The following is a 26,981-nucleotide window of genomic DNA, read 5'->3' on the forward strand; positions in this document are numbered from 1 at the left end:
GCGCATTTCTTGTTACCATGGTTTATAATTGACTTGCGCACCTGTCCCGATCATTCCTGTGTATTTAAACCCTCTGTTCAGTTCAGTTTGGTGTCTTCAATGTTAGGTTTGCTCCTGTGTGCTTCTCATGTACCTTCCTATGACAGAGTGTTTTGTTCCGTTTATTCAGTTTAATAAAGTTAGATTGTTGCTAACGGATCCCCTACTTGCTTCATCGGTTCCAAAAGTTCCAACCCGTGCCATAGGGTAAACACTAAAATGGTGAGCTATAACACGTAATGATGGGTTCATGAAAATTAGAGAACAAAATACATTTTTTACCACTAAAAATAGCTTTTCGGTGGTTACAATCACATAGCTACTGAACACAAGTGGGTGACAGACAGGCAGGTTGCACCAACCATCTGTCCCCTGTTTCAATAACAAGCATATCCACCTTTTCATCCAAAGGCACAATTTACATTGACTGCTTTCAAAGCACACATGTTCTGATCTAATTAAGATTTCAGGGAAGCTTTGGACTTTGCTTTGGTCTGGCTCTGAAGTGGATAATTGCTGTGTTTCTTTAAAAGCATATGCTGGGGGCCCAGTGAAAATAAACCCATGAATTTTTCGGTGCTTGTTTAATATCCATTAAGAAAGCAATTAGCAGATTGCTAAGAGTAAAACCTTTCTGCCATTTGTATTAGCAGAACACCCATCTGCCTGTGTTGGGTGGCAACTTATTAAAAGTAGCAACGCTATATACTTCAATTCATTTTCAGTCACATGCAATAGCTCGGCTGTTTTTTAAAAAGTAGCTAAACAGTTTTGTCAATAACAAACTGTTTTTAAGTTTTTTTCATCTATTATTTATATATTTTCTCATTATTTTAGCTTTATTTATATCATAAAACAATTTTAATAGTTTAAGCTTTAGTTAACAATTACAGTACAACACTGCTTCCAGGTAGTGTAAATTTAAGTATTCAAGTCTAATGCAACTTTATATGAAATTCTTATTTGTATTTTATTTATTTTTTTTGACACAGTTTTGATAATGGTAATTCAAAATGGTAATTCACCACTAGTGAAAGTGTTGCTTTATCTAATTTAATAGATTTTTTTTCTTCTTCAAATCCATTATCCATCCATGCATCTCATGTTCAGTGACATTCCCACTGTGTGATTCACAGTTAAACAGTGCAGAAATAACCAATAACACACATGCACTTACCCACAATACTCATGGTACTGTCACTCACACCAACTGTGAATTTTAGCACGTCATTCACTATTTGCTAGTCAGACTGTATTTATTATTCACTATTCAGACAGGTTTTCCCTGAGGAGTTTGTGTTTTGCAGAAAATCCTGTTTAATCCCATCCGAATTGAACATGTCCGACTAACTCTACTCCTTCGCTTATAATATATGTTGACCATGTCAAGTTCACTACCTGGTGCACCTTATATATTTCAACCTTTTTGACAGGGTAAAATAACAGTTGGTGGTTCCAGTACCGCTGGCATCCCATCCAATGTACAAAAGTAAATCAAAAAGGAAAGTCTGATCACAAACTCTTCTGAACTACTTTAAAAGTCAAGTATGGTGCTCATATGATTTAATTCCTCCCTTAATTATACACATAATGCTGTAATTATATCGCATATGTAAGTCTTGCACATTTCAACGGGTTTCAATCCTGTCCGAATCAAATCACATAATAATTGTAAATTAAACATTGTTTGGAAAATTAATCCTATCCTAAGAGTGCTTATCGGATTTCAGAATTCCAAGATGGAATGGAAACGGAACAAAAACCAGCGTTTTAGCTGTTAAACAACAAAGTGCTCAGTCTCTGATTTATGAGGAGCTGCTTTTAACCACTTTTACCATGCGCTACATGGATAAGCTTATTTTATGCAGTCTTACACGAGGCTTTCTTAAGGATCTTTATTTAGGGAACACAGCTGTGCTCTTTTCTTTCTCAAAATAAAACACTCACAAGATGTGCTTTAAAGACAAAGCCAAGCATATGCTGCTGCTCAAAGCATTCTTTTGAAACAATGACAATTTGCAACAGAACTGAATTTGTGATCACTGATGTGTGATCACTGATTGTGCTTTCTTCCCATTAGACACTTCTATAAGCAAAGCTACTTAATCAACCCTTTCAACGATTTTCAACGGCAATTAAGGCACATTTTTGTTAACTCTCCTGTACACATTAGCTTATGGCTATACTAGCACCAAATGCTACTTTCAACCAAATGATAGCACTGAATGTGATTTGGATTACTTAGATAAGAGCCTACCTAAATGTGCATTATTTCGCTGCTTACAAAATCAAATACTTCTCTACTATATAGTATGTGAAGTACGCCAAAAAAGTAGTATGTCCAAATACATAGTTTCCGGGAAAAAGTGGCCGAAAAATACCCGAATGTCCTACTGCTGTACTTCCGATGAAACTTTACTATCCCATGAGGCCATGGGAGCGGAATTATGAATGGCAGTGAAGCAATTTGAGTCTGGCAAGTCTGGAATTTTGAAATGGAAAATGTGTAGGAACCCTGTACCCTTATTCATACTACAGTATATAGAACATTTTTTTTTTATATACTTGACAGTTACACAGTAAATTCAGATTCAAATTCCTACTCAGATAGCATGCAATTTCGGATGCACCACAGGTCTACATTTTTGTTCACATTTTTTGTTCCGATGTTCTTGGATGTTATTCTGACATCTATTGGCCTGGATGAATAAAGTTTTTTTTTTTACTGCAGCCACTTCACACTAAAGCCATCTGTGCTTGGCTTTGCGATTGTAAAATTCATAGTTTGCCTTGATAAACGGTACCTTTTTATTTACTTTCTATTTTACTTTCAATTCATATTCAACTCAAATTCAGAAATATAATTAGAATTTCAAGGTTATCAATTCATTTCTGAATGATGCACAACCCTGGCAAACACATGAATTTAACAAATTACTAAAGTGCTGTTGCCTCTATGTTGCCTATTCATAACGTACATATTCATATTCACATACCTACGGTGCAGTATTTTTGGTGCAAGGCTAGTGTTTGGTTGGGCTCTTTGTTTTCATGTGTCATGTGATCCCCACGTTTCATGTCGTGTTTTTTTTTTTTTTTTTTTTTTTTTTTTTATGTTCCAATTGGTTCATTGGTTTCATTACATTCAGGTGTTGCTCAATTGCTCATTAGTAGTCTGTGTATTTATAGCCCTGATTCTGATTTTGCCTTGTGTGTTTGTCAAGCTTTATCATCTTTTGATGCTGCAGTCAACACCATGCTTTAGTCAAGTTTAAGTTATGTTTATTTTCAAGTTGTTGCTTAGTTTGTACACTTTTTTAATCATGAAATAAACTGCATTTGGGCTCAGCTTCAGTGGAACCATTACAGAAAGCTCAATGTTACACAAATGAAAACAAAAGCAAATGGCATGAACACAAGGGAAACATGGGGATCACATGACACATGAAAACAAAGAGCCCAACCAAACAACAGCCTTACAATAGGCAGCCTTTCATTAAGGGATAACAAAAAAAAAATGCATAAAGTGACATGCTGGTTCAGTGTTCTTGTCCCCTCCAGCTGTCCTCTAGTGTGAAAAGAAAGCAGAAACCTATTTTGATGTCTCTATTCGTTTGTTCTTTTGGAGAGGCTGTTCAAGGTGTTACTCTTAGCTGTCAGTGGTACATGTACTTCTTGTGGCATCCTGTCAGAGGGAAGTGTGGCCAGTATCATCACTGATAATAGAGAAAAAGTGCCTGTCCAAATCCAGCATAGCCTTTATGGATTTTTAACTGTTTTTGTACGTATTTACCCGTATCATGACTCTGACTTTAATAGAGAAATATGGTACAATGTGGCCTAGACAAACCCATTGACACGCTTATTCAATTAGAAGGAGGAGCATTGTGGAGATTTGGTTAAAAGGTCAAAAAAAGAAAAGAGAAAGCTTAAGCAAAAGTGACTGGATGCCTTTTTTAGAATCAATCGCTCTGCTTTAATGCGCATGAGGTTTGGCAAGCTGGACTTCTCCTTGGGATGACCCAGTTTCCCAGAATTTCACAGTAATCCACTCTTAAACGTATAGTTCAGCTGGAAAAAAATAAAATATAAGTGCTGCTTATTGCTCTACTTATACATGTGGTGTGAAGTCTTTTGATGTTATATGATAGCTTTATATGAATCAAAATTATAATTGGTTATTCCCTTTTCTAAAATCGTCCACTCTGGACTCCTTTTGTGCTACACGAAAGAAAGAAAATAATATACTGTAGGTTTGGAAGGACATGAGGGCAAATAAATAATGACAGAATTTTCACTTTGGGTGTACTTTAATAAATTTTAAGCCATATTTATATTATCTGCATAGAGATAGCAATGTCATTAGTATAATTAATTTGAATTAATATATAATTTCCATTAGTGCCCCTTGCCTTTATCTTCAAATCCAGCATGTACAGAATGTTCTTGTATCCCTGAACCAACAATACATCTATTAGTATCATTGATTCATAAAGCCAAATTATCTTTCATCCATTCAGTTTTTCTTTTCTTCCAGGAAATGTGTTTAGCTTTTATGGCCATTCGTTTCACTGTAGCATATTGCCCAAGGTTGTGAGATGGATGCTAATTCACGGTCTTCCCCAGCACCCAGACTAATTAAACATACAGAACAGCTGTGAATGAGAAGATATCACAATTGCTGTGGATTCTAAACATTAGAAAAAGACAAATTAGCCTGGTTAGTGCCAACCTCTCCCAGCACATATTTTGTTTTCTCTTTCACGTCAAAAAGAATCATCTGTTAGTCTGACCATAGAGTCATCTTCTCTGATAGTTCTGTCTTCTTTCATGAATGGGATTTCTGAGGCTCAAAGAACATTGAGCACAAACACTTTGAATTTTGGATATCCCACAGCTTTAGAAAGTGCTCTGGGAATACATGGTCCATAAACAGTGCAACTTCTGACAGATGAAGCAAATATTTTCTCTTTTATCGTGACAAAGACATCCTGCAGTGCAATACAGAAAAAGTTGCACCTGTCATTTTTTGTCATACTGAAAAATGAAGCATAAGGCAGGTCCATGGAGATAAAGGCCATTGATTGTTCAATTAAACAATACATTAAATAAACAGCAGTAATATTTTAAGTCCCAGTAATGAAATCAATTGAGATACTTAACAACACATGAACATCATATCATTGTGATACACTTATAGGAGAAGGCTAGATATGTTATTAGATGCCAAATTGCACCACAATAACATTGCCATGTTAGCCTTCTATGTAATTAGATTTCACAAAATAATGAGACATCTTACCTGTAGACCAAGGTGTCATCTGCCGAGCTGTTGTACTGAATCTGATACATCCTGATTCCAGGGAAATGTTGTTGCGAAGGCCACCTGATGAGTGCAGAATTTGCTGTAAGCTCAGCAAGTACCACCTTCCTCTCCTGAGACCTGGTCTCATTGCTGACTGATGAAGTCGACTTAGCAGAGGTTAGAATATCGGATGGACCTGGATCAGGTTCTCGGATCCGGTTAGTGCTGTTAGCTAAGTGTGGCAGCGGGCTGACCACCAACTCCACAGTGCCTGTAGATTCCCCCGCAGCATTTGATGCAATGCAGGTAAAGACTCCCGTATCCTTCAAGGAAGTGATGTTGATCTCCAAGCTCCCGTTGCTAAAGCTTAAAGTACGGGAGGTGTTGGCGATTAGACGGCCCTCTGGGGAGATCCAGTGAATGTCTGGGTCTGGGTCCCCATTGGCCTTGCATTTCAGGCTGGTGGGTTGACCTTCCATGACAAAGGTTTTGGGAGATTTCCTTGTAATCACAGGGGGATCACAGATGAACTCCTCTTCTGGAATTGTCCAGAAGTACTTTGCCATAAGGTCGGGAGGTGACGCGCAAGTTTCCAGGTCATCCTCCCGCGTTACCCTTCTTAGCCAGAGTAGTTCACAGTTACAATGTAGTGGATTCCCTCCAAAACTTAGGACGAGGGAGGAAAGGGGTGACCCTTTTGACTTGGCATAAACTGGTATCCTAAGGAACAATGGGTCAGGGGGTATTTTCTTTAGCTTGTTGGATGTCATATCCAGACGTGCTAGTTTGTGTAGGTTCGAAAAGACTCCTAGAGGGACATGCTCTATGAGGTTATGGTCCATGTTGAGAGTGTTTACATTGGTGAGGCGTCCTATAGTGTCCCATGGGATATCCACCAGGTTATTGTACGAAAGATCCAGGTCCTCAAGAGTCCCCAAAAAGTCATCAAATGCATGTGGCGAGATGTTGTGCAGTTGATTGTTGGCAAGGATAAGATGCCGTAGGTTGGTGAGTCCTCGGAAGTGGTCGTCCGTGATGACGCTTATGCGGTTACTGTCCAGGTGCAGTGCACGCAGCCGCTTAAGATCGGCAAAAGCATAAGGCAAAATCTGGCTGATGGTATTGCGGGACAACGTCAGGTGCAAGAGACTGGTCATGTTTGCGAAATCCCTCCTCCTTACTGCGGTGATAAAGTTCTCTGTGAGACGCAGCTCCACTGTACGCCGGTCGATGACTGTTGGCACAAAAAGCAGACCAGTCTTGGCACAGAGGATGGCTAGAGATGGCGACAGGTTCTGGCACATGCAACGCTTGGGGCACAACTGCCCCGAAGCAGACACAGCCAGCACCAGAAGGGAGAAGATCAGCCACTCCATCTCTCGGGGGAACTGCAAGACAAGCAAACACAGTGTGCCAGTGTGACAACATGTACTCTACAGGTGAAGTTCTAAGCCAATGACTTTGTAAAATGCAATGTCACTGTATTGGATGAATACTGTACATACCAACAACATCACGTTGCTAACACTGGCCTAGAGTTAAAGCAATAGTTTGTAAAGTATTTTCTTGTCACTATTGGGCTCTGTATACAAATCCACAATCAAATTCATGTTTGTTACAGCCCTGCCCCTGTTCTTTAACTTTAGTTTTGTTTTGTATTTTTGTTTTTTGTGAGAAATCTAGGACCGACTCATTGGTGGGCGGGATTGCCCTAAAGAAAACCAGCTGCACATGTGGCAACCTATTTAAGAAGCTCCTGGATTTTGTCTAGTTCTCTCTCATTTTTGTTTTGTGTATTTGTGTGAAAAGTGGGTTCTAGACATTATTTGTTTAACTTTAAATAAACCTATATTTTCTCTATTGAAACCCATCTTGTGAATTGGCCTCTTTATGTTATGACTTTGAGCCGGGACGTAACAATGTTCTTTTTGAGATCTCAGAGATCCCAAGGCTCTATTAATACCTTGGAATGTGTACTTAACAGTGATCAAGTGTATCAAGTTGAAACTTCATGGCTTATTTTTATTTTTTATTTATTACTTTATTTCAATAGGGACAGTACACAAACATGATTCCAGCCAAAAGCTGAAAAATATGCATTGCAAATACATATGTATGCATACATATATGCACCCATAAAAGAACACTAGATACCTATTTTAGGGATACTTCCAACCCTGACATATATAAATGAATAAAACAATGTATTACATTTAAATATGTGACCAGCTCTGGTTTGTTCTAAACCAGTGCTTAACCATAATTGTGAAAGGCTTTATAACATGTACTGCTTTAATTTAAATTGGAAACATGTCAAAACAATCAAATTGATCCCAAACAGAAAAAAAAAGTGATCAGAATGGATGGCAACCACATTTCCAAAATAGTGCAGTACTTCTATTTAGTAAAACTGAGAGGTGAGGCTTCAATAATATCTGGCTCTGAGTCTGGGCTTTGACTAAAAGAGAATCATATTAAAATAATTTGAAGGGAAAATAATAAGTTATTTAAATTGCTCTCATTTGTTTTAGACATACATTTTTGGGGCCTCTGAGAGAGAAAAAAAATTATATCAATACAGTATAAAGGTTAAAAAAATAGGTATTTCTTTCACCGTGCATCACAGCTTATAAGATACACTGATGTCAAAAGTAAGAATCCTTTTACCACCGCAAAAGCAGAATATGGCTTTTCAATGTTATGGTTACACAGTAATGTAGAATCAACTCATAAGTAGTTTGTGTGGAGATGATGCAAGGTGGCAGAAATAATGTAACCACTTGAAACTACATTAGCAAGTCTGCACTGCAAAAAAGAAAGAAAAAAAAGAAATACAGCATGTTTTCCTATGTTAAACTAGATTCCTTCGAGTGCAAACATAGAAATATCAGAAGAAAAAAATTCACACATATTTAATTGTGGTGTCCTCTCAATCTCAATACAACCAGTTTTCATTTTACAGATAACGTTCAATCAAATATCTGCACTTCATGAAATGCGTGCATCTCAGCAGGTCTTAAGGTAAGCGTAAAATAGAGATTAATCTTTGTGTATATTAAGCTGCCACGCGACATGACTGAAACCACAACATTACGGAAGCAAATCTGTCCTGCTGAAACAAATTTTTTTTTGCTGAGATGCATCTTGTGATCTCTTTAATAGATGTATAGCTGTTATTGTGGTTATGCTATGACATCATACAGCTGCTCCTCTTGTTGACAATATTTATGACAATTTCAGCTGCTATACCGTTGGTTTCTACAACATAACGGTCCATGTGAGAGTCATTATTGGCCATTAAATTGTGTATGACTTTGGAAAAAGGAATCATACTATTTAGGCATTTAGTACTTACAAATGAACACAGATTGAATCCAATGTAACCATGGGTTTAATTATAGTTGCCTTGAGTGAGCCAAACGGATTTGCATCTCATACAACACAACATAGGCATGTAAAAAAAAAAAAAAAATTCTCTCATGGGACTTGTTTGAAGACTTGTTTCATAGAAAGTTATCTCTGATGTACCCATCTGATTTGGCATCCAGTTAAATGTGTGTTTTTCTGCACCACTGGCGTCAGCAAAAAGCCTGCTGTTCTTTGTACTTCATTACTGAATTATCTTTATTTAATTGTTGATGATGTGACATGATTCTGGATTGTTCTTCAAAGCTCCTCTCGGATTTGCATTTATAGCAACAGGTCTATAAGCTCAAAACTGAGCAGAAGTAGGTTTATTTAACTAACATGATTCGATTGCAGCTTTAAAAACAGTATATAAAAGACACAATTTATACTACCATTCAAAGTTTGGTGTCACATCCAATCTGTGTTAGTGTTTTGCTTGAGTTGGACTTTACTTGAGTTAGTTTTGCGCTGTTCTCAATTCAGTTTCCGGTGTTTGTTCATGCTCTTCTGTTGCCATGGTTTTTGATTTGCCCTCATGTGTTCCACCTGTGTCTAGGTAATTATTTTGTTAAGCCCCAGGCTGTGTCCGAAATCGCCCCCTATACCCTTAAATAGGGCACTATTTGAGGGTACAGCCATTTGTAGTGGTGTCCGAAACCATAGTGGACGTAATCAAGTGCACTCAATCAATTCCATAATGCACCACAATAACAAGTATACGACTAATGTATGCTCAAAGGCTAGATAATACCCATAATGCACTGTGAGGGTTGTGCCGAATGAATTCCTGTGTCTTGCCAGAAGATTGCGCTCACAGCTGAATCAATTTCGAACACATGTCCATTGTGTCTGTGTATTTGTAGCCCTGTTTTTGGTTCAGTCTTGGTCTGATCTCCTCATTATGTAAGTGTTTTTTTTTTCTTTCTGTTTCTCGAGTTTTGTTTCCTGTTAGCCTAAGAAGTGTGTCCCTGGGTTTATTTTAATTACGAAGAGAAACTGCTTGCAAATAGATCAAGCTCTTTTGTTTTCATCTTTGTTTGCAACACCTGCATGACATTTGGGGGCGAAGTGACACATTTATAAAGTTAGAAAAAAATTATATTTCAAATAATTCTTGAAATTAATCTTTTGATCTCGAACCCTCCATTCACTGAAAAATCTTAGCATAGTATATAGCTTAATCTCCACAAAAAAAGAAAAAGAAAAAAAGTTTTCTACATTTATCATTTTAAGAAATGTTTATTGAGCACCAAAATCAACATATAAGAATGATTTATGAAGGATCATGTGACTCTGAAGACTGGAGTAATAGCTACTGACAAATTAAACTTTATAAGTGCAGGAATAAATTATATTTTAAAATTAATCAAAAAAGAACAGTTAAAATAAACAGTCAAAATAAATAGCTCTTTAAATTGTAATGATATTTCACTACACACACACACACACACACACACACACACTTTTTTTTTACAGTATTTTTGCTCAAGAGACTTCTTTCAAAACCATTAAAAAAGCTTACAAACCTCAAACATTTGAACGATAGTGTACATTGTTTAAAAAAAAAATTAACACTTGTTGAAATGCAAGGGTAAAGACAATGCAACTTATTTTTTATAATGTATATATTGGTTATGATTCAGACAAAGAATCCTGAATATCAAAAGAATATCAGAGTCACTGAATTAAGCTAAAGCCACACCATACACAATATATTGGAATTTCCACTCGGAATTAGTAAAATATTAGTTCACGCCGATTCAGATACAAACCTAAATACCCTTCAGAACAATAGCCAGTCCTTCTTCTTAAACGTCTCAATCTGTAAGCAGCTTAGATTTAAAGAACGAATGGTGGATAAAACTAACTGAAGTAGAAGGAGAGAGAAACACTTCCCCACTTTACTCTGATGTAAGTGAGAGGCGGTAAGTGATTTCCGGAGTCTTTCTACCGTTCCGTGCCTCTGCGACTGACAGAATTCCTAGCCCAGAGAGCTGTGATGCAATGGAGATGGATTACCAAGTCCATGTTTCTTTCTACCAGAGTGCCCATGGGCCCTGCGAGGTAAAAGTGTGGTGAATCGATATGAACTTCTTTTTCCTGGAAGGAATGGAGAAAAATAGCCTTACAGATGCACCATTATTTTTAGCTTGTTTTGTTTTCGTCCGTCCATTCAAAGCGGCTGAAAATTAGTTGCAACTACTTTGCTGCAATACAACATGTATCATCATGTGACTCAAACCCCTTTGTGCTTCAATCAGTGTCATCCAGTGGAGAGCTCTAGAATCAAGCAATCACAGTAATCATATGCTGCCTCGGGACTCGAGACGTGACCCGCAGGGCGGATGTCATACTTGTCTGTCACTCACAGTGTGCACCGAATTATGAACTGAACTAAGGCTACTGAATAGAGCTTTTCAATTAAAAATTCTCAAAGGATTTAATTTGGCACAATGGAGGCCCAGTTGGGTGTCATCAAAGACGGAGACCCCTTTGGGGTGCACCAAATTAGCTTGCGAAACCGAGTAAAAATATAAAAATACAACTCTGAGACCAGCAGAGACACAGACCTGAGCGTTTTACACGGGATATCAGCTGTCTCCAGCACTCATTCATCTTGGGTAAAATTATGCCCATTAGTTCATGTTGCTATGCCAATCCAAAACAGAGAGTGCATTAATCACATCCCAGTATCAGGCATTTTATCTTAACAGTGGGCCTGTGGTTTGCTTCTCAGTATTGAACACTGATCTGAATTATATCAACACAATGACAACCTGCAGAAACAGGCGTTTTTTCGGAGCCAAAATGCTTCGAATACATAACGCATTCAAATAACAGCAGTTATCCATTTCCACTGTTTCCATGGCCTTTGAATCCATCACAAAACTTCATAGTTACTGAAGGCCTCATTTGACTGCAGATGTTCCCTGGTCCATTTCCAAATGAAATGCAGTGGATTCAAATATTCACAGTTTGAAAGTCTTCTCATTGAAGAATATGGAGACGTTGCACTCACAGACTCATGCAGGATGGGTTGTTAATTGTTTGTTCTGTGTTGAGTCTCAGAGGGAGACGATGCCCTGAATATCCTTGGCACTGGATCATGAGTAAGGGTGCTTTCACACCTGCCTCGTTTAGTTCGGTTGAATCGCACTAGAGTTCGTTTTCCCCGTTGGTGCGGTTCGTTTGGGCAGGTGTGAATGCGGCAATCGCACTCGGGTGCGCACCAAACGCAGACCAAACAAGCGTACCGAGACCTCCTGGAAGAGGTGGTCTCGGTACGCTTTCAAACGAACTCTGGAGCGGTTTGTTTGTGGTGAGAACGTGATCCGACCTCGAACAGAACCAACAGCCAAAAAACTGCGCATTTTTGGACTAAGCCAGTTGCCGTAGTCAGCTGCGCTGTGCATTATAGGATGCGGAGAAATGTTTGTTGACAGTTTGCAGCTCGCGGACAAATTTGGAGTTTTTAGGAGGCGCGGAGCCTGATAGAAATTATTATTAACAATATTTTCGAGCCGCATCCTCGGTTCATTCTCAAATATTATTGTTTGTCTAAAGTGGTGTAGACAAACTAATAAAATATGACCAAGGATACAATCAGCCCACGCAGTCGTCTCTCCATAGTAAACAGCGGCGTGTTGTTGTCTGCACGTTAATTCTGACCAAACGAAGTGCAGTTATGGAAATGCGTTCCGAGTGATGTGGATGTTGTCACGTGACTGCATTTTGGTTCGTTTTATCAACTCATAAACTGATTCGGACCAGAGTGATCAGTGTGGTGTGAAAAGGAACCAAAACGCCTTAAAAATGCTACAAAATATCATTTTTCGCCCTTGGTCCGGACCAAATGAACCGGACTACAGATGTGAAAGCACCCTAACTTCCAGACTTGTTGTGTTCAAATGTTCAAAACAGTTCTTTAGGTGGTCTACAAAATCCACATTTGTTTCATTTGTGGTACTCAATAGCATTAATTTCACAGAGCTCAAGGTGTATTTAACCCTGAAAATGTATTTAATTACTAACGGGACAATTTACAAATGGTTCATAAAACATTAAAGGCAAATGCAATTCCTAAACATTTGAAAATGTAATTTAAAATCACTATTGATAAAATATCTGTTCTCATTGATGACTCATTTTGCACTACACATATTTATATATATATGCACCGTGTAATGCACACACACACATACATTATATATATAGGCCTATTTGCAGTTTTTATGTACTTTATTTTAGTACTATAGTACTATATAAATCAGAAGGGAACAGTCAGGGCTAAACTATGTGTAAAAATAATATTTAAAAACTTTAAAATAAATCTACAGGAAAAAAAACCTTCAAATCTGCCTATTCAGTTTGTGTTGTGTTGTGTTATGTTGTGTAGATGCCCATTTTCTCCATATTCGGATTTTTCCACCTAACGCTTTCAGCTCTGTGATTGGTGGTCCAGCTGTCGAATTACATAGAGCCAAGCCATAGCAAGTCAATGAGAGACAAATTTCAAATGACAGGAAAATGTACCAATCGTATCAGCCCTCTAAATGGGTGGGGCTTGTTTTGACCAACTTTATGACAAGTTATGCCCGTTGTGAGGAACATGATCGAAAAAAAACAAAACAATCCGCTGATGAAATAGATGGAAAACCCCAGGATGGCAACATCAACCAAGAAGGAACTGTTTGCTGTTTGGGTAAGTTATTTAAAATCGAACAGGTCACGTGCCAAAATATTTAATTCTGGCCACCGCTGCCACTGTTTTATTTATGTTAAGCTTCATTTGAGAAAAGTAATTTTGCAGAATTACCGGTCAATCTGTAAATTTACCAACTCAGCAATCATTATGCACATTTGCTGTAATTCTGCATAATAGTTACATTTTTCCCCAAATAAACCATACGTTTATTACGGTCTGTTACAAACATTTAATCATCTGCTGTCTAATGGTATTATTAATTATCAACATTGGTTCCAAAATGCCACGATCGCTGTTCACTGTCTATGATGCGGAAGTGTCTGTCGTTAATTTGCTTTGGTCTGAGCGCTAAATTAAATTTTGTTGTGAGTGTCATACATTTTGCAACCTGGCCAAGTTGTCACCATATTCAGCTTAAATGCACTTTGAGATTGCGTGACGATGCAATTATTTGTAATGAGGATTTGCATTTTATTACATTTATTTTGGTGATAACCCTCAAACTCACTTCACTGACTGCTTGTTGCATTTCTAGTCAAAAGTAACTAATGCAGTACTATAGAAGATGACATGGTAAGCAAGGCTAATGTTATGCTGAGTTTATTTTTTCCCGATGAGGGAAGGGGGTGAGAGGGCCAAGGTTCAAGAGTCACACTAAACTATTCTGACATGTTGTTGTTGCCAACACTTATACACTCATATGCTAATGTCCACACACATAAGTACAGCTTTAACCTACTTTATTCATATTAATGCTGAAAATCTCTATTTGTGTTTGGTAAAGGTCACACTGTAGGACACAGAATAAATGAGCATGGAACCAGGTGCACATAAACAGTGCAAAATGAAATGACAGTAGGAGGAAAAACTTAAACTATTTTTAAATTGAAGAATCTTTACCTCCTGTTGGGATCCTGAATAGCAAAATTATGCTAAGAGCACCAATAGATTGTCTGGTTAAAAATGTTATTTTTCACTCGACACAGTAACTGGTAAAATGTTTTACACGTAAGGTAGATGTTTTACACGTACAGTCATTCGTAGATAATGGCAAATATCTTTTTAAAAAAGTTTCAGTCTGTATTTATGTCCATCTTTGCAGTCTAACCAATTCATAAAAATAAAATAAAAAGTCCTTAATTAACATGCTAGCTGTAGCCTATATAAAAAGGTTGGTCTTTGAATTTGTCAAATATGCTGAGAATGACAGTTTTCTGAATTAAAGATGTCAAAACACACACAGACATGGAAATGTAAAGCTGGGTCAAAAGAGGAAAAAAGGAAAAGTGGCAGTTTGGTTTGATGACCCGATGTGAATTCCAGAGGACATTCTTAAAGAGCTCTTTAATACACAAAGTGCTGCAGGAAGAGAAAACACAAACAACACATACTGAAACATAATTGGCCGTGACCTTTGCGCAGGGCTCCTGCAGAACTGGGCAGCTCTTCAAAAGAGCTGTTTCAAGGAGAAAGGAAAGCAGTGGCATACTCTTTGAGACAGGCTTCTATTCAGCATCCCTACATGCAGCTGTCCCTCTAGGCCACTTTCTTTGATGTGATAAGAAAAATTATTTAAAGATATACGCTGCCTTTTGAAGATAGCTTTCCATGTGTTTTTCCATTTAGAGATATTCTTGTAGCTTTCCACAGTGACTGTAAGATTCTGTAACTGTCTGGGTTTGATCATTTCGGGAGTTCAGGGGGCTGCCGGGGGGATACTGCGCCTCTAGTGGCGAAAGCTAAACTTGCGATGTTATTTTTTGAGCAGGTCAATAAAATAAATAAAATGAATGAAAGTAATACGTAAATAAGTATTTTTAATTAATATTTTGTGGATATAAATGTAAACCATGACTAAGCTCATACCCTGTATCGTAGAGTCTGTTGTTGTCATAATCAACGTGCATCTTTTTTGTCCAATTTTTATTTATTTTTTGAAAAATTGTTTTCAATTTTTTTCTTGTATAGAGCTGTCATTGTGATACTTAGACCTCACTGTTCCTCCACTGACTACCGTCACGGCTGTCTGAGTGACCAAAGAACTACTGGTATGTAAAGTCTTTGGAGTGACTCCCGCCAGCGTTTGCAAAGACCCGCCCCCTTTAGATACTGTTGCTATGTCCGACAAGCCATGCCGCTCTCACGCCACACATCATGTTCTCACACAGTGAAAAATACATCGCGGAGCAAAGAGGACACTGACAACGCGCTGACAGACAGGACGGAGCAGCTTAATTTTTATATGAAACAAAGACTCAACTTTCAAATTTAGTCATTTTTGAAAGAAATATAAACAATTAATACCTTTTTTGTGGCTCTAATGTGTCGAGACAGATCACCGTAGAGCCTCAGTTAAAGCTGCTCGTGAACCGATCATCAAATCCCTCTGGTTCATTTATAGCATCAAATAAAAATGATGTTGTTTCAACCGTGGAAAAACGTCAGTACACACCGTTTTTTGAGTACAAATCCAAATCCAAATCTCTCCTGACTGCTTTGTCAGACAAAATGGCGGATTATGATTGGTCAGATCGTCTGTCAATCAAACTCCCTGTGAAGGGTGAATTGTGATGAAAGGTCAATCTACAGTGGCATAAAAGTCGCATGAATTCCAATATGATTGCATTTCAAAACAATCCGACTTTTATCTGATTTAGGCTTTGTTCAATCTGCCATTGAACTAATTTTAATTTTATCCAGATTTTATCCAGGTGGATTTTTGTAAAGTCTGGACGGTTGTCTTTTGCGTCACTCTTAATGCGACACACAACAATCATGTCAACACCTGTGTGTAAGGTATGATTATTTTGGCCATGACTACAGCATGGAACATCACAATACCAGTCTGCTCCGCCGCTGAGTTTTTCTTGTGAGACAGAGGAGTTCCGCACTGCGACTCGACATATTTTTCCTGCACGCGTTTTGAAAGCCTCATCAGATACACGGGTACGCCTACATCATTAGCAAAGCAACCCATGCAGATTGGTTGGTTGTCTGGACGCACAGACCTGAGTCACATATGAGTAAAAAAAAAAAAAAAAAAAAAATGGGCCACTTTTGCTTAGAAAGCAATATCTGTGGTCAAATGTTCAACTGATGTTCGATATTATTATCAATTCCGGATTTAAAATGTCTCTTGCATATCTCCAGGATTGATTTGCCCTTTTAAAACACTGTCTGTAAATCTCTGAGTAAAAGCTACTGTCTACTTGAATCTAATTCTTGAATGATGAATCTAATAAATGAATCAAATGTGAATGTACTAAGCTTTTATTGAGGCGTTATGGCCGTCCCTGTAGAAAGCTGACTGTGCAATATTTTGTTCTGTAGGTTTATTAGCAGCTGCATTCATTGATTGCCAATCCTAAACATCCCCAGGCTCTAAACATACATTCCAATATGTTCATAATTGTTTTATAATTATAGCTTTTAAATATGTAGAATTCATGCAAATTCCTTCCCCATGGCCATGCAACAATTCTAAAGAACTTTTTGAAGACAAACTTGCAAATGCAAATTGTAATACAATGAGACTCAGCCTGCCTGTAATATGGTTCTTTTAGTTGTTTTGGAGTGATATTCCACATCCTGTTTACTGCATATTCCATGTGCTCTCATTTTTCTGTCATTGATGTCTAACTTGTTCCCTCAGCTCACTATTCTGAATAGCAAAATAAATACAGAGGCCTATTTAGACTAGAAAAAAACTAAAACTGCCACTGAACACAAGATTCACAATTTGACATCATGAGCTCCAAACAAAACTCAGCAAAATAGAAAGGAAGTTTGCAGCTGTCATATCTTATTCTGTCATCCAAATCACTTCTTTGTGGAGATTTACAATTCCATCCTTTTCAACTAAACAATAAATGATGTAACCATGTGATCTGCAAATCCATCATTGTTAAATAAACCTGATACACAATACATGAAACAGTGAAATAAAGCAAAGCCGGTCCCACATTTCTGCACACAGTATATGCAATATAAGTACTTATTATGTGGAACAGCTTGTGTTAATGTTAATGTAATAAAGTATATTAATGCAGTAAGAACATGATCATATGGTCGTGATGATGTATAGTGTTAGCAATGAAAACTGAACTGTTAGAGTCACGGCATTTTCTCAGCCATTAAACATGAAGGTCAAACTTCATTGCACACACAAACACACAAATAAGATCTTATCAGCTCTTGAGACAGTAATTCAACACTCCAGAGCCCACGCTGATTTAAACCCCAAACGGTCCCTCTTCCAACGCAGTAATCTTTCCCTAAACAAAAACCAAATCACTGATGTTTACGGCCATGTAAGCAGGGCATTACATCACCAGAAGGGTAGTAGGCCCCTTCTGTCTCGAAAGACATGCAGCAATATCTACAGAAGTGAATATAGTGTCTTACAACTATTACAATCATTCAACTCTATTTAAAAAATAAATAAATAAATAACACTGACACATCATGTGCCCTTGGATGTTTAAAGTGGTCAAATACAGCAGCAACAACAACAACAATAATAGTAATAATTGTCTAATAAAAGTATTATCTGGCAAAGGGGACCAAGTGGACTGCCACATAAATTGCCTAAAAAAAGGGTGTACAATGCCCTGGAATGAACACCAGTCCATTTAGTCCATGAATGCCTTTCAAAAGTACTCTTATTAAACTGATATGAGGTTTTTGTTTGACAGACATAACAGACTGCCTGAATGGATGTATTCTAGCCAGAGTGATTTATACTAATGCATCTGAATCAAAACCTATTGTCTATTCAAACTCCATTTTGAAATCACTGTCAAATGAGTTCAAGAGGTTTTGCACAGTGAGAAAATCACTGCATGAAGCGCATCATTGTTGTGATTGATCGCTTATATAAGTGCGCTCAAACAACAAGCCTCTATACCGACTGATAATTATATCAACTCATCGGCTTCATCAAAAATGCTGAGATAATTTAATCTGACCCAGTTTGTGTGATTTATTTTTCTAGGTCTTGAACTCAAGATGTATTTTTCAAGTCAATAATCCATCATAAGATGCTTAATCCTGCCCTACAAACATACTCGGCGTTCAGCCGTTGTCCTCTCGGTTTGTCTAACTCTTCATGATGTGTTAGTTTCATAGTGAGATTCAACATAAGGAAAATGTAACCAGCGCATAAAAACTCTGTGCCCTTGAATGACTAAATTCTGCTAGGCGTTCTGCTGATGTTTGCTTTAATTAGCGCAGCGCCGCCTGGATACCCTCAGGAAAAGAATCTTGGCAGAGAAGCGACTGGGCTCGGTTCTGAGATAACCTCTCTCAGTCAGTGAACATATAATATCAGTCAACTCCCTGCTCTACAGCCTAAATGACCCTGAAATGCTCTGCCGCCTATCCTCTCCAGATACTGTAACCGTCTACTCTTTTCTGTAGTGTCTGGGTGAGCATGTGAAGCTCTACCGCTGAATGAGGTCAGCCAGACAGATGTGGTCTTGACACATTACCGCTGGTTAGCATAGACAACCTTTCAGACCCCTACTGCTATTCATTCATTGCCCACAGCGTGATAAGTTAGTTATATCAGCTGTTGCTGCCCTAACTCGCCATGTTTCACACTCCTACTGTATATGTGTTTATAACAACAACAAAAAAACAGCCATTCTCTAAACCGCTTGTCCTACGTAAGGTCTTCATTGTCTTTTTGAGGAAGACAAAAACAAAACAAAACAAAACAAAACAAAACAAAACAAAACAAAACAAAACAAAACAAAACAAAACAAAAAACACAAAACACAAAACACAAAACACAAAACAAAACATCCATTCTCCAAACCGCTTGTCCTATGTAGGGTCTTTAGTGTCTTGGGCCGAAAAACAAAACAAAACAAAACAAAACAAAACAAAACAAAACAAAACAAAACAAAACAAAACAAAACAAAACAATACTAAGCAATATTGAGCAAACAAAAAACATCTGTTCCCCAAACCGCTTGTGTTGTGTCTTTAGCGTCTCGAGCCGCAAAACAAAACAAAACAAAAAACAAATCCAACTAAGCACAGGGCTGATTTTTTTGTTTTTTTTACACGCAATAATATTTTCATTAATTTGTAATAATATATAATATTAACATATATAATATTGGAAACATATATAACATGTTTTTTTTTTTTTTTATGCAATAGTTTCACAGCCCTAATATACAGTACACACTTGGATTGTAACAGTTATGTATTCCACCCCTTAAGGAATAAATGCACAAAACAATGCTGGGCACTGCACCAAAAAGTACAGCACCATTACTCACAAAACATCATAAATTGCATCTATATTTCTGCCCTATACAAAACAATTTAAGGACATGCAGACACAATCAACTGCTCTATACAGTATATGTACGGTACGACAGCACCATTTAGCTGACTTCATTCACTCAATGCATTCAGAGGACCTGCATCGGTTTCACGTGTTTCTGTGGCATTTCGGTCATATTATACCCAAAGAAAAATGATGTTTTGGAGTATTGATGCGACATTTAGAGTCAGCTGCCACTGAAATGCATTGGACTGAGGCTATTACCCAGAGGACCTCACCAGTCAGCTCTGAAAGCATCATGTTTCTGGAGCTTTAAAGAACCCTTCACATTGAATTAGGTAAGGTAGGGTATCCGCCAGACCGTGGCAGGCCTGTTTTCCAGGAGGAACATATCTACTTCTTCTGTATTTCATTTTTTACCTTTAGTTGACCTCTGACCTTAGCTGTGACTTTGTTGAGCTGGATCTAGCTTTTTTTCACGAATGCTACTAGGCAGCAAGCAACTGTATTTATTTTTCTTATACAACTATGACAGTAAAAATATTAATCTCTATGCCACCAAGTATGAGCTATGACTAATGACTAAGGCAAAATAACAGCTAGAAACAGCTGTGGGAGGATATTAAATAACAGAAATATGAAAATTATCTAGCAGTTTGAGTCGAATATAATACATGCCTGTTCTGTAACATGCAAATATAAAAGATGGAAACCATTAAGTATAAGAATATGAACTGAGGAGAATACAGTATATATATATATATTTTTTTTTATTTTTTTTTTATTAACTTACAGATTCCTATTTTAATGAAAAAGTTAACTCTAACAGCGTATCTTTGTCTTTTTGTCCACCATATTGCCACTCAAAAACAACATCATACGCCACATAAAATCTAAATTGAATCATGTGTGGAGAGCTTGGTGTGCCTTACAACTTGATTATGTAAACACATCATATCCAGATGATTAGACAATAGAAAGCAGTGTTTGACATGGATGTGTTTTGAATCACAGATCTGTCATTTTTGGATATGAAGTAATAAATGAGGAGAAAAACATTCTGATTTGTTCTCTAATCTTTAGAACTGACTGTCCGCACTGTCATTTCACAAGTAATGAAATCAGATTGGTTTGTTCAGACAGTGTAGTCAATATCCGTTACAGTACATGGTTTACATAGTAATGGCTGATGCATTTTGAAATGTATGAAGCTTATATGGCATTGGGCATATAAAGAACAACTTGAAATCCAAGCTGAAAGTCCAGGCTGAAACATATGTCCAAAAACAAGAATCTGATTCCTAGTGTTATTTTCTAAACTCTAAAAATAAATGTTTTCTATTTTAATATATTTTTAAACGTAATGTATTCCTGTGATGTCAAAGCTGAATTTTCAGCATCATTCCTCCAGTCTTCAGTGTCACGTGATCCTTCAGAAATCAGTCTAATATGCTGATTTGCTGCTCAAGAAACATTATTATCAATGTTGAAAATGGTGGTACTTAATATTTTTGTGGAAACCGTGATCCTTTTTTTTCAGGGTTCATTGATGAATAAAAAGATGATAAAGATTAAATTATATATTTGCATTACTGTTGAAATATTTGCATTACTGCTGAATAAAAGTATTATTATTATTTTTTTAATACTCACCCAATGTTTTTGCTGTTCATACTATAAACAACATTTTAGTCAAATATGTAAAAAAATAAATAATAATAATAATGTCTCAAAGAATGTTAATAAAGATTCCTCTCTCAGAGTCTCATCAAGTTACGGCATGACATCTGCCAACATCAACATCTCTTCTGCTTTTTTATTTTAGGTGTGAAATTCCACATCTAGGACAATGTTAAAGGGCCAGTTCACCCAAAAATGAAAATAAATCAATCTCGTTCCAAACCCACATGACTTTCTTTCCTCCACAGATCACAAAAAGCAATATTTAGAAGAATATCCAATCTGATCTTTTCCACACATTGACTAAGGCACCATAAAAGTGATCCCTTACCATGGACTATATTTAATGTCTTTTGAAACCATTTGAAAGCTATGTTTGAGGAAAAGTCCTAAATGTAAATTATTCACACTGATAATCACCACTGCAGCTCTCAAATCTAATTCACATTTCTGTATATTCAAAAAAATGAGCCTAAGGGAAGACTTTCTATAAATAACTAAATATCTAAATTTCAATTTGCTTGGCTTCAGAAGTCATATGAACTGCTTTAAAGAAACCTTTAGTTTGCTTTATGGTGCTTGACATTCTTTGTTCACTCTTCATAAAAGAGCAGTGCATAACATCTTCTCTTGTGTTCAAAGGAAGAAAGAAAGTCATATTTTAGCAGGCTTATGAATGCACGATGACAGAATTGTGGTTGCATTATTCCTTGAACACCTCCCTGCAGTGTGATCTGAAGTGTACCTCTATCTGAGAAGTGTAGAAAGGCTGGAGATGCTCATGAAGGCTCCACTGGCAGCGTTAGCTCTGAGTATAGCTGTAGACTCGGGACAGGCTGGCAGAGAGCAGCGACTCGAGGCATTGGCCCGGGAACATGAGAGTATCTGCCGCTCAGAGCCACGACTGACAGTGTTGCCGATTTTGGAGCTCCATCCACCTGTGAAAGGAGAAAGGGAGGAGGGACATTTACACGAGACACAAAGCATGTCTGTCTGGATTTTTTCGCCTCTCGGGACAAGAAGGCCAATGCATTTCCAGGACAAAAACAAGAGCTAGACACCCCCTTTTCTTTTCAACTCAGAAAACAAATGGAACAAAAAGAAAACGGAATGCGGCAAGAGCAGGGACATTTATAACGACCCAGAAGTGTCACGCTGTTTGAACGTTCATACCATCACTCTTGATAATAGCTGCCATACGCAATATATTTAGCTCCATTCTCTTTGAAAACAAATCCTTGTTATTATTTCAAGTGTTTCTTTTACAGTTGTCTGCCTCTTGCGATGCTCTTGGTTGTATCTGTCCCACTGGACAGTTGGCACAATTACAGTTTGTTCTGTTTTAATCTCTAAATGCATTCCACTGCACAAACAAATGCTGCATAAACCAGCACTTTTTTTTCTCTCTGTCGATTGCACCATTTTAATTACTTCTTTCAGGGTGAACTGACTGTAGGTGTAATGTAAAATTTCCACTATGAGCTTGTGTTTGTTGAGTAAATCTCAAAATTATGAGTCATATTTTAGGACCATTAGCATTGTGACACGGTTTTCATGATCATTCTGATTAATCTGATGACTCCAATTGAACTGCATTATGCAATAACTGATTGTTGGTCGTGAAAATAATGCCACAATGCAAATAAAAGATAATCAAATATTTTTGTGGGATTCTGTTAGTTGAAGTGTGTATCATATTAACCCCTTTCCCTACACACCCCATTTTGGCAAGTGGGGCATAAATGACATACCCAAAAATAAAAAAAGTGTACTGCTCATAAGTCATTCCGAATAGACACATAACTATATGAAGAGTTCAGATGCAAAAGCCTCTAAGTGCCATCTGAAATTTTCTTCTAGAATGATCATTTTTATGAAGCTCGGTTATTTAAGTTCAGTAATTTCACTTAAATGACAATTAATAGGTAATTTTCATTGCCATTTAAGTGAAATTACTGAACTTAAATATACAAGCTTTATAAAAATGATCATTCTAGAAGAAAATTTCAGATGACACTTAGAGGCTTTTGCATCTGAACTCTTCATATATAAACTTTTTTTTTTTTTTTTTTAGAAAGTCAACACTTGAGGGTTTACAGTTTAAGACTCAGAATTACTCAGACTGTTATTAAAATGGAGATATATGAGCTCAAACATAAAAAACAAACAATAATGATATATCTTTTCAACATGACATTTGTTTATGGAATATTTCATTGTTCCTTATAAATGAATAATATGCACCTGCACATTCTTTTATTAATGTGTCCTCATAATCTTTAACCCAGAAACGTCTCTGCCATGACAACTCGAAGTGTTATGCATGGTAATGGATATTACCATGTTAATATGTTTGGTCTTGGCGGAATAGATCTGCTACGCTGCTGCTGTTGGTTATTGCTGACTTGCTACTGCCAATACATACACGACATGCTGCTGTAAGCAAGTAAGACATGCCGCTGCTGTACAATAGAATATATGAATTACCCGTAGCAGATCTATACAGGTGGAGCTGGGGAAGGTGGAGGGTTTCTGAAAGTGTGCTACAACTGCTACAGCAAAAGCTGACCAAGTATTTGAAGGTTGAGCAACGAGCTCATTAGGCTACTGATACAGCAGGAACCAGTCAGCTGTGCCCTACAATAGAGAATGATTTGATTGCAAGCAGATTGAGTTAAGGACCAATTAGTCTGCGATATCTAGAGTTTCATGACAGAACTTTGTATTAACTTCCACTCTCTTCATGTCGACTTGAAGCTGTCAGGTGCTTCCAAATGGTTTCAAAATGTGGAGTTTTGTCAAAATGGTTTCAAAATGTGGAGTTTTCTCTTTCTCTCTCTCTCTCTCTCTCTCTCTCTCTCTCTCTCTCTCTCTCTCTCTCTCTCTCTCAATCTCATTTACTCTCCCTGATGATCTCTCAACTCCATGTACCTAATTAGAGCTTCTTAATTAGACATTTTTTTGTCCCTTACTTTGATGAAAGCCAAGCCAAAAAATCCTCTTACTCAGATATCTTCTTATTTTGGGCAGATTTTGTTCCTGCATAACTATTTCTATTACTGAACGTTTCTTCAACTATGGGCAGTTTTGGCCTTGTGGACAAAATTTATCTTAAAACACACTTTCATGCTCTCACTAGCTTATTTAACAATGTCCACTGAACAAACAGTCACACACACACACACACACACACACACACAGTTAAAACGCTGTAGTGAAAGCGGCCCCTAAGTTAATATCTAATGATTTTTACAACGGAACTGAATCAATCAAAAACTTACTTTAGCTGGACAATACCTTTTTTCTAGAGCTGCTGTAAAGCCAAAACCATCTCTGTTCCATTAATTTCCTATTAACACTAAGCTGCTTTGAAGCAATCTGTATTGTTAAAAGCGCTATATAAATGAAGGTGACTTGACTTGACACAACACACACATGCACACACATTGTGTTTTCATGTTTTATGGGGACATTCCATAGACATAATGATTTTTACACTGTACAAACTGCATTATATTCCCTAACCCTACCTCTAAACCTACCCATATTTCTGCATTTTTACATTTTCAAAAAACATGACTTAATATGATATATAAGTTGTTCTCCTCATGGGGACCAAAAAAATGTCACCACAAGGATTTCAGATATTGCCATCTTTGTGGGGACATCTTTGTGACGTAGGGTTTACCAGGACCACCCACCCACACACACACACACACACACACACACACGCACACGCTTACACACATGCTTTAAATATTGGGGAAATACAAAATGGATGCACTTTATTTTACAGTATGTGCACTTACGTGTATTTACAGTGTACGTACCTAAGTACTGGCCCTGGGCAATAAGGTAACAACATGGGTTCAGGTTAGATTTAGGGGTAGGTTCAGGGTTACCTAGTTATTACCCAGTTATTGTAATGGAGAACAGGACTGTAAAATCAAGTGCTACACAATCATATTGCAAAATCTTAAATGTGTGCCATCATTGATCTTATACATGCAAACGATGTATATGTCTCCTGCAAGAGAATATGTGCTGACTGAGTTGATAGGGCAGAAGCTAAGCTTAACAATGCAATATCCTCTCATCACACCGGCTTTAGATCACAGAGCTCCCCCTCCCTATATCGAGTATGACACAGGGTGCAGATTAGTGTCTATGTACATGGCCGTTCTCTCCTCAGTGCATCATCAGAATGAGCCCAGCTGCCTCGGGAGAACAAGCTTTTCTTTGTCAAGACTCTGACTCACTTTTGGCCTGTCCTCAGTGACTCTGTGTTATCCGCCTGCTCTGTTGAGCCCCAGAGTGAGGTTAAAAAGACAGAGGAGCAAAGAGCTGTATCCAATATTCTAGTGGGGTGTCACGGCACCCTACGATCGTTCCATTACCCACCGCAGCACTTATGTATTAATGGCTGCCGTAGATTGTTTTTGTTGTTTTTTCAATACAAAGGTCATTATTTCCTGTTAGTTCCTCTCTTTTGCTTTGAAGTGAAAGTTTCTTTCACAAAAGCCCTGGCATCTTAGGCCGAGTACACACTGTGCAGTTTTTACCACAATTTGGCCAACTGGGACACATTTCAGGATTTCTTTCATCATAGAGCAAGATCGTGTGTAGGCATCGCACATTTATTTTGATGGCCATATTAACAGGGAATAGCATCCACATTGCCTGCATAAGTGATGCTGTGGAGCAGGAACATAAGCATAGATGCAACTAGTATAATTTCGGCACTGAGTCTATTTTCACCACACATATTTACTAAGCACTAAACTTAACAGAAAATACATTGGAAATGCATTATAATCCTGTTATAATAACCCACTATTTTGCATTACGGAATTATTGCAAATTGCTAATTTATCCACATTTATTAAAAAATAAATAAATTAAAATAAGAAATAATATATAACAAGAAGACTCCAAACCATATTTGTGTGTTTTAATGAGAATGTCAGACTCCTCCAAAGAACCTGATTTGAAATTTACAATCGTTATTAATAAGTGCTTAGTTCTGCAGCCATGTTGTGTTGAGCCAATCATCTGAGCCATAAATATCATTTTACTAATTACTTGATGCAAATAATTCTAGACAACATGAAATTAAGATTTTCCTGACTAGTTATCTGGATGGATGGATGGATGGATGGGTGGATGGGTGGATGGATGGATGGATGGATGGATAGACAGAATGATAGATAGATAGACAGAATGATAGATAGATAGATAGATAGATAGATAGATAGATAGATAGATAGATAGATAGATAGATAGATAGATAGATAGATAGATAGATAGATAGATAGATAGATAGATAGATGCATGGATGGATGGATGCATGGATGGACTGTTTTCCAATATGAGAAAGACTGTTCATGTTAAATGTGTATATCTGCTTAAAGTTAATTTTATCAACATGCAGTGCTTATAAATGGCCTCAAAGCTAAGAGACACAGACTAAATTCCGATTTAGATTTCACAGAGTCTATAAGCTGCGTTCAACCCACTCGACAATGCTAAATCTAACATGCTGGAAC

At 37.4% G+C, this 26,981-nt stretch overlaps 1 protein-coding gene across 3 annotated transcripts in view; it reads right to left on the bottom strand.

Moving 5' to 3' along the window:
- LOC311091454 (leucine-rich repeat and fibronectin type III domain-containing protein 1-like protein) overlaps window positions 1–26,981 on the bottom strand; it is a gene marked incomplete at its 3' end in the record, with an annotated part of 113,965 nt that overhangs the window by 42,468 nt on the left and 44,516 nt on the right. The window contains exons 2-3 of one of the 3 annotated variants that reach the window (XM_084127397.1): window positions 22,181–22,373; window positions 5,342–6,732 (exon numbers count right to left, since the gene is read on the bottom strand). In XM_084127397.1, coding sequence (XP_083983523.1) covers window positions 5,342–6,720 — 1,379 coding nt within the window. In that variant the 5' untranslated portion in view covers window positions 6,721–6,732; window positions 22,181–22,373. Of the gene's footprint in view, window positions 1–5,337; window positions 6,733–22,180; window positions 22,374–26,981 lie in introns of those variants that run through there. The other 2 variants (XM_084127399.1, XM_084127398.1) reach the window with 2 other exon arrangements.

The sequence above is a fragment of the Abramis brama genome (assembly GCF_963993115.1).
Source record: "Abramis brama genome assembly, chromosome: 10".
Classification (NCBI taxonomy): domain Eukaryota; kingdom Metazoa; phylum Chordata; class Actinopteri; order Cypriniformes; family Leuciscidae; genus Abramis; species Abramis brama.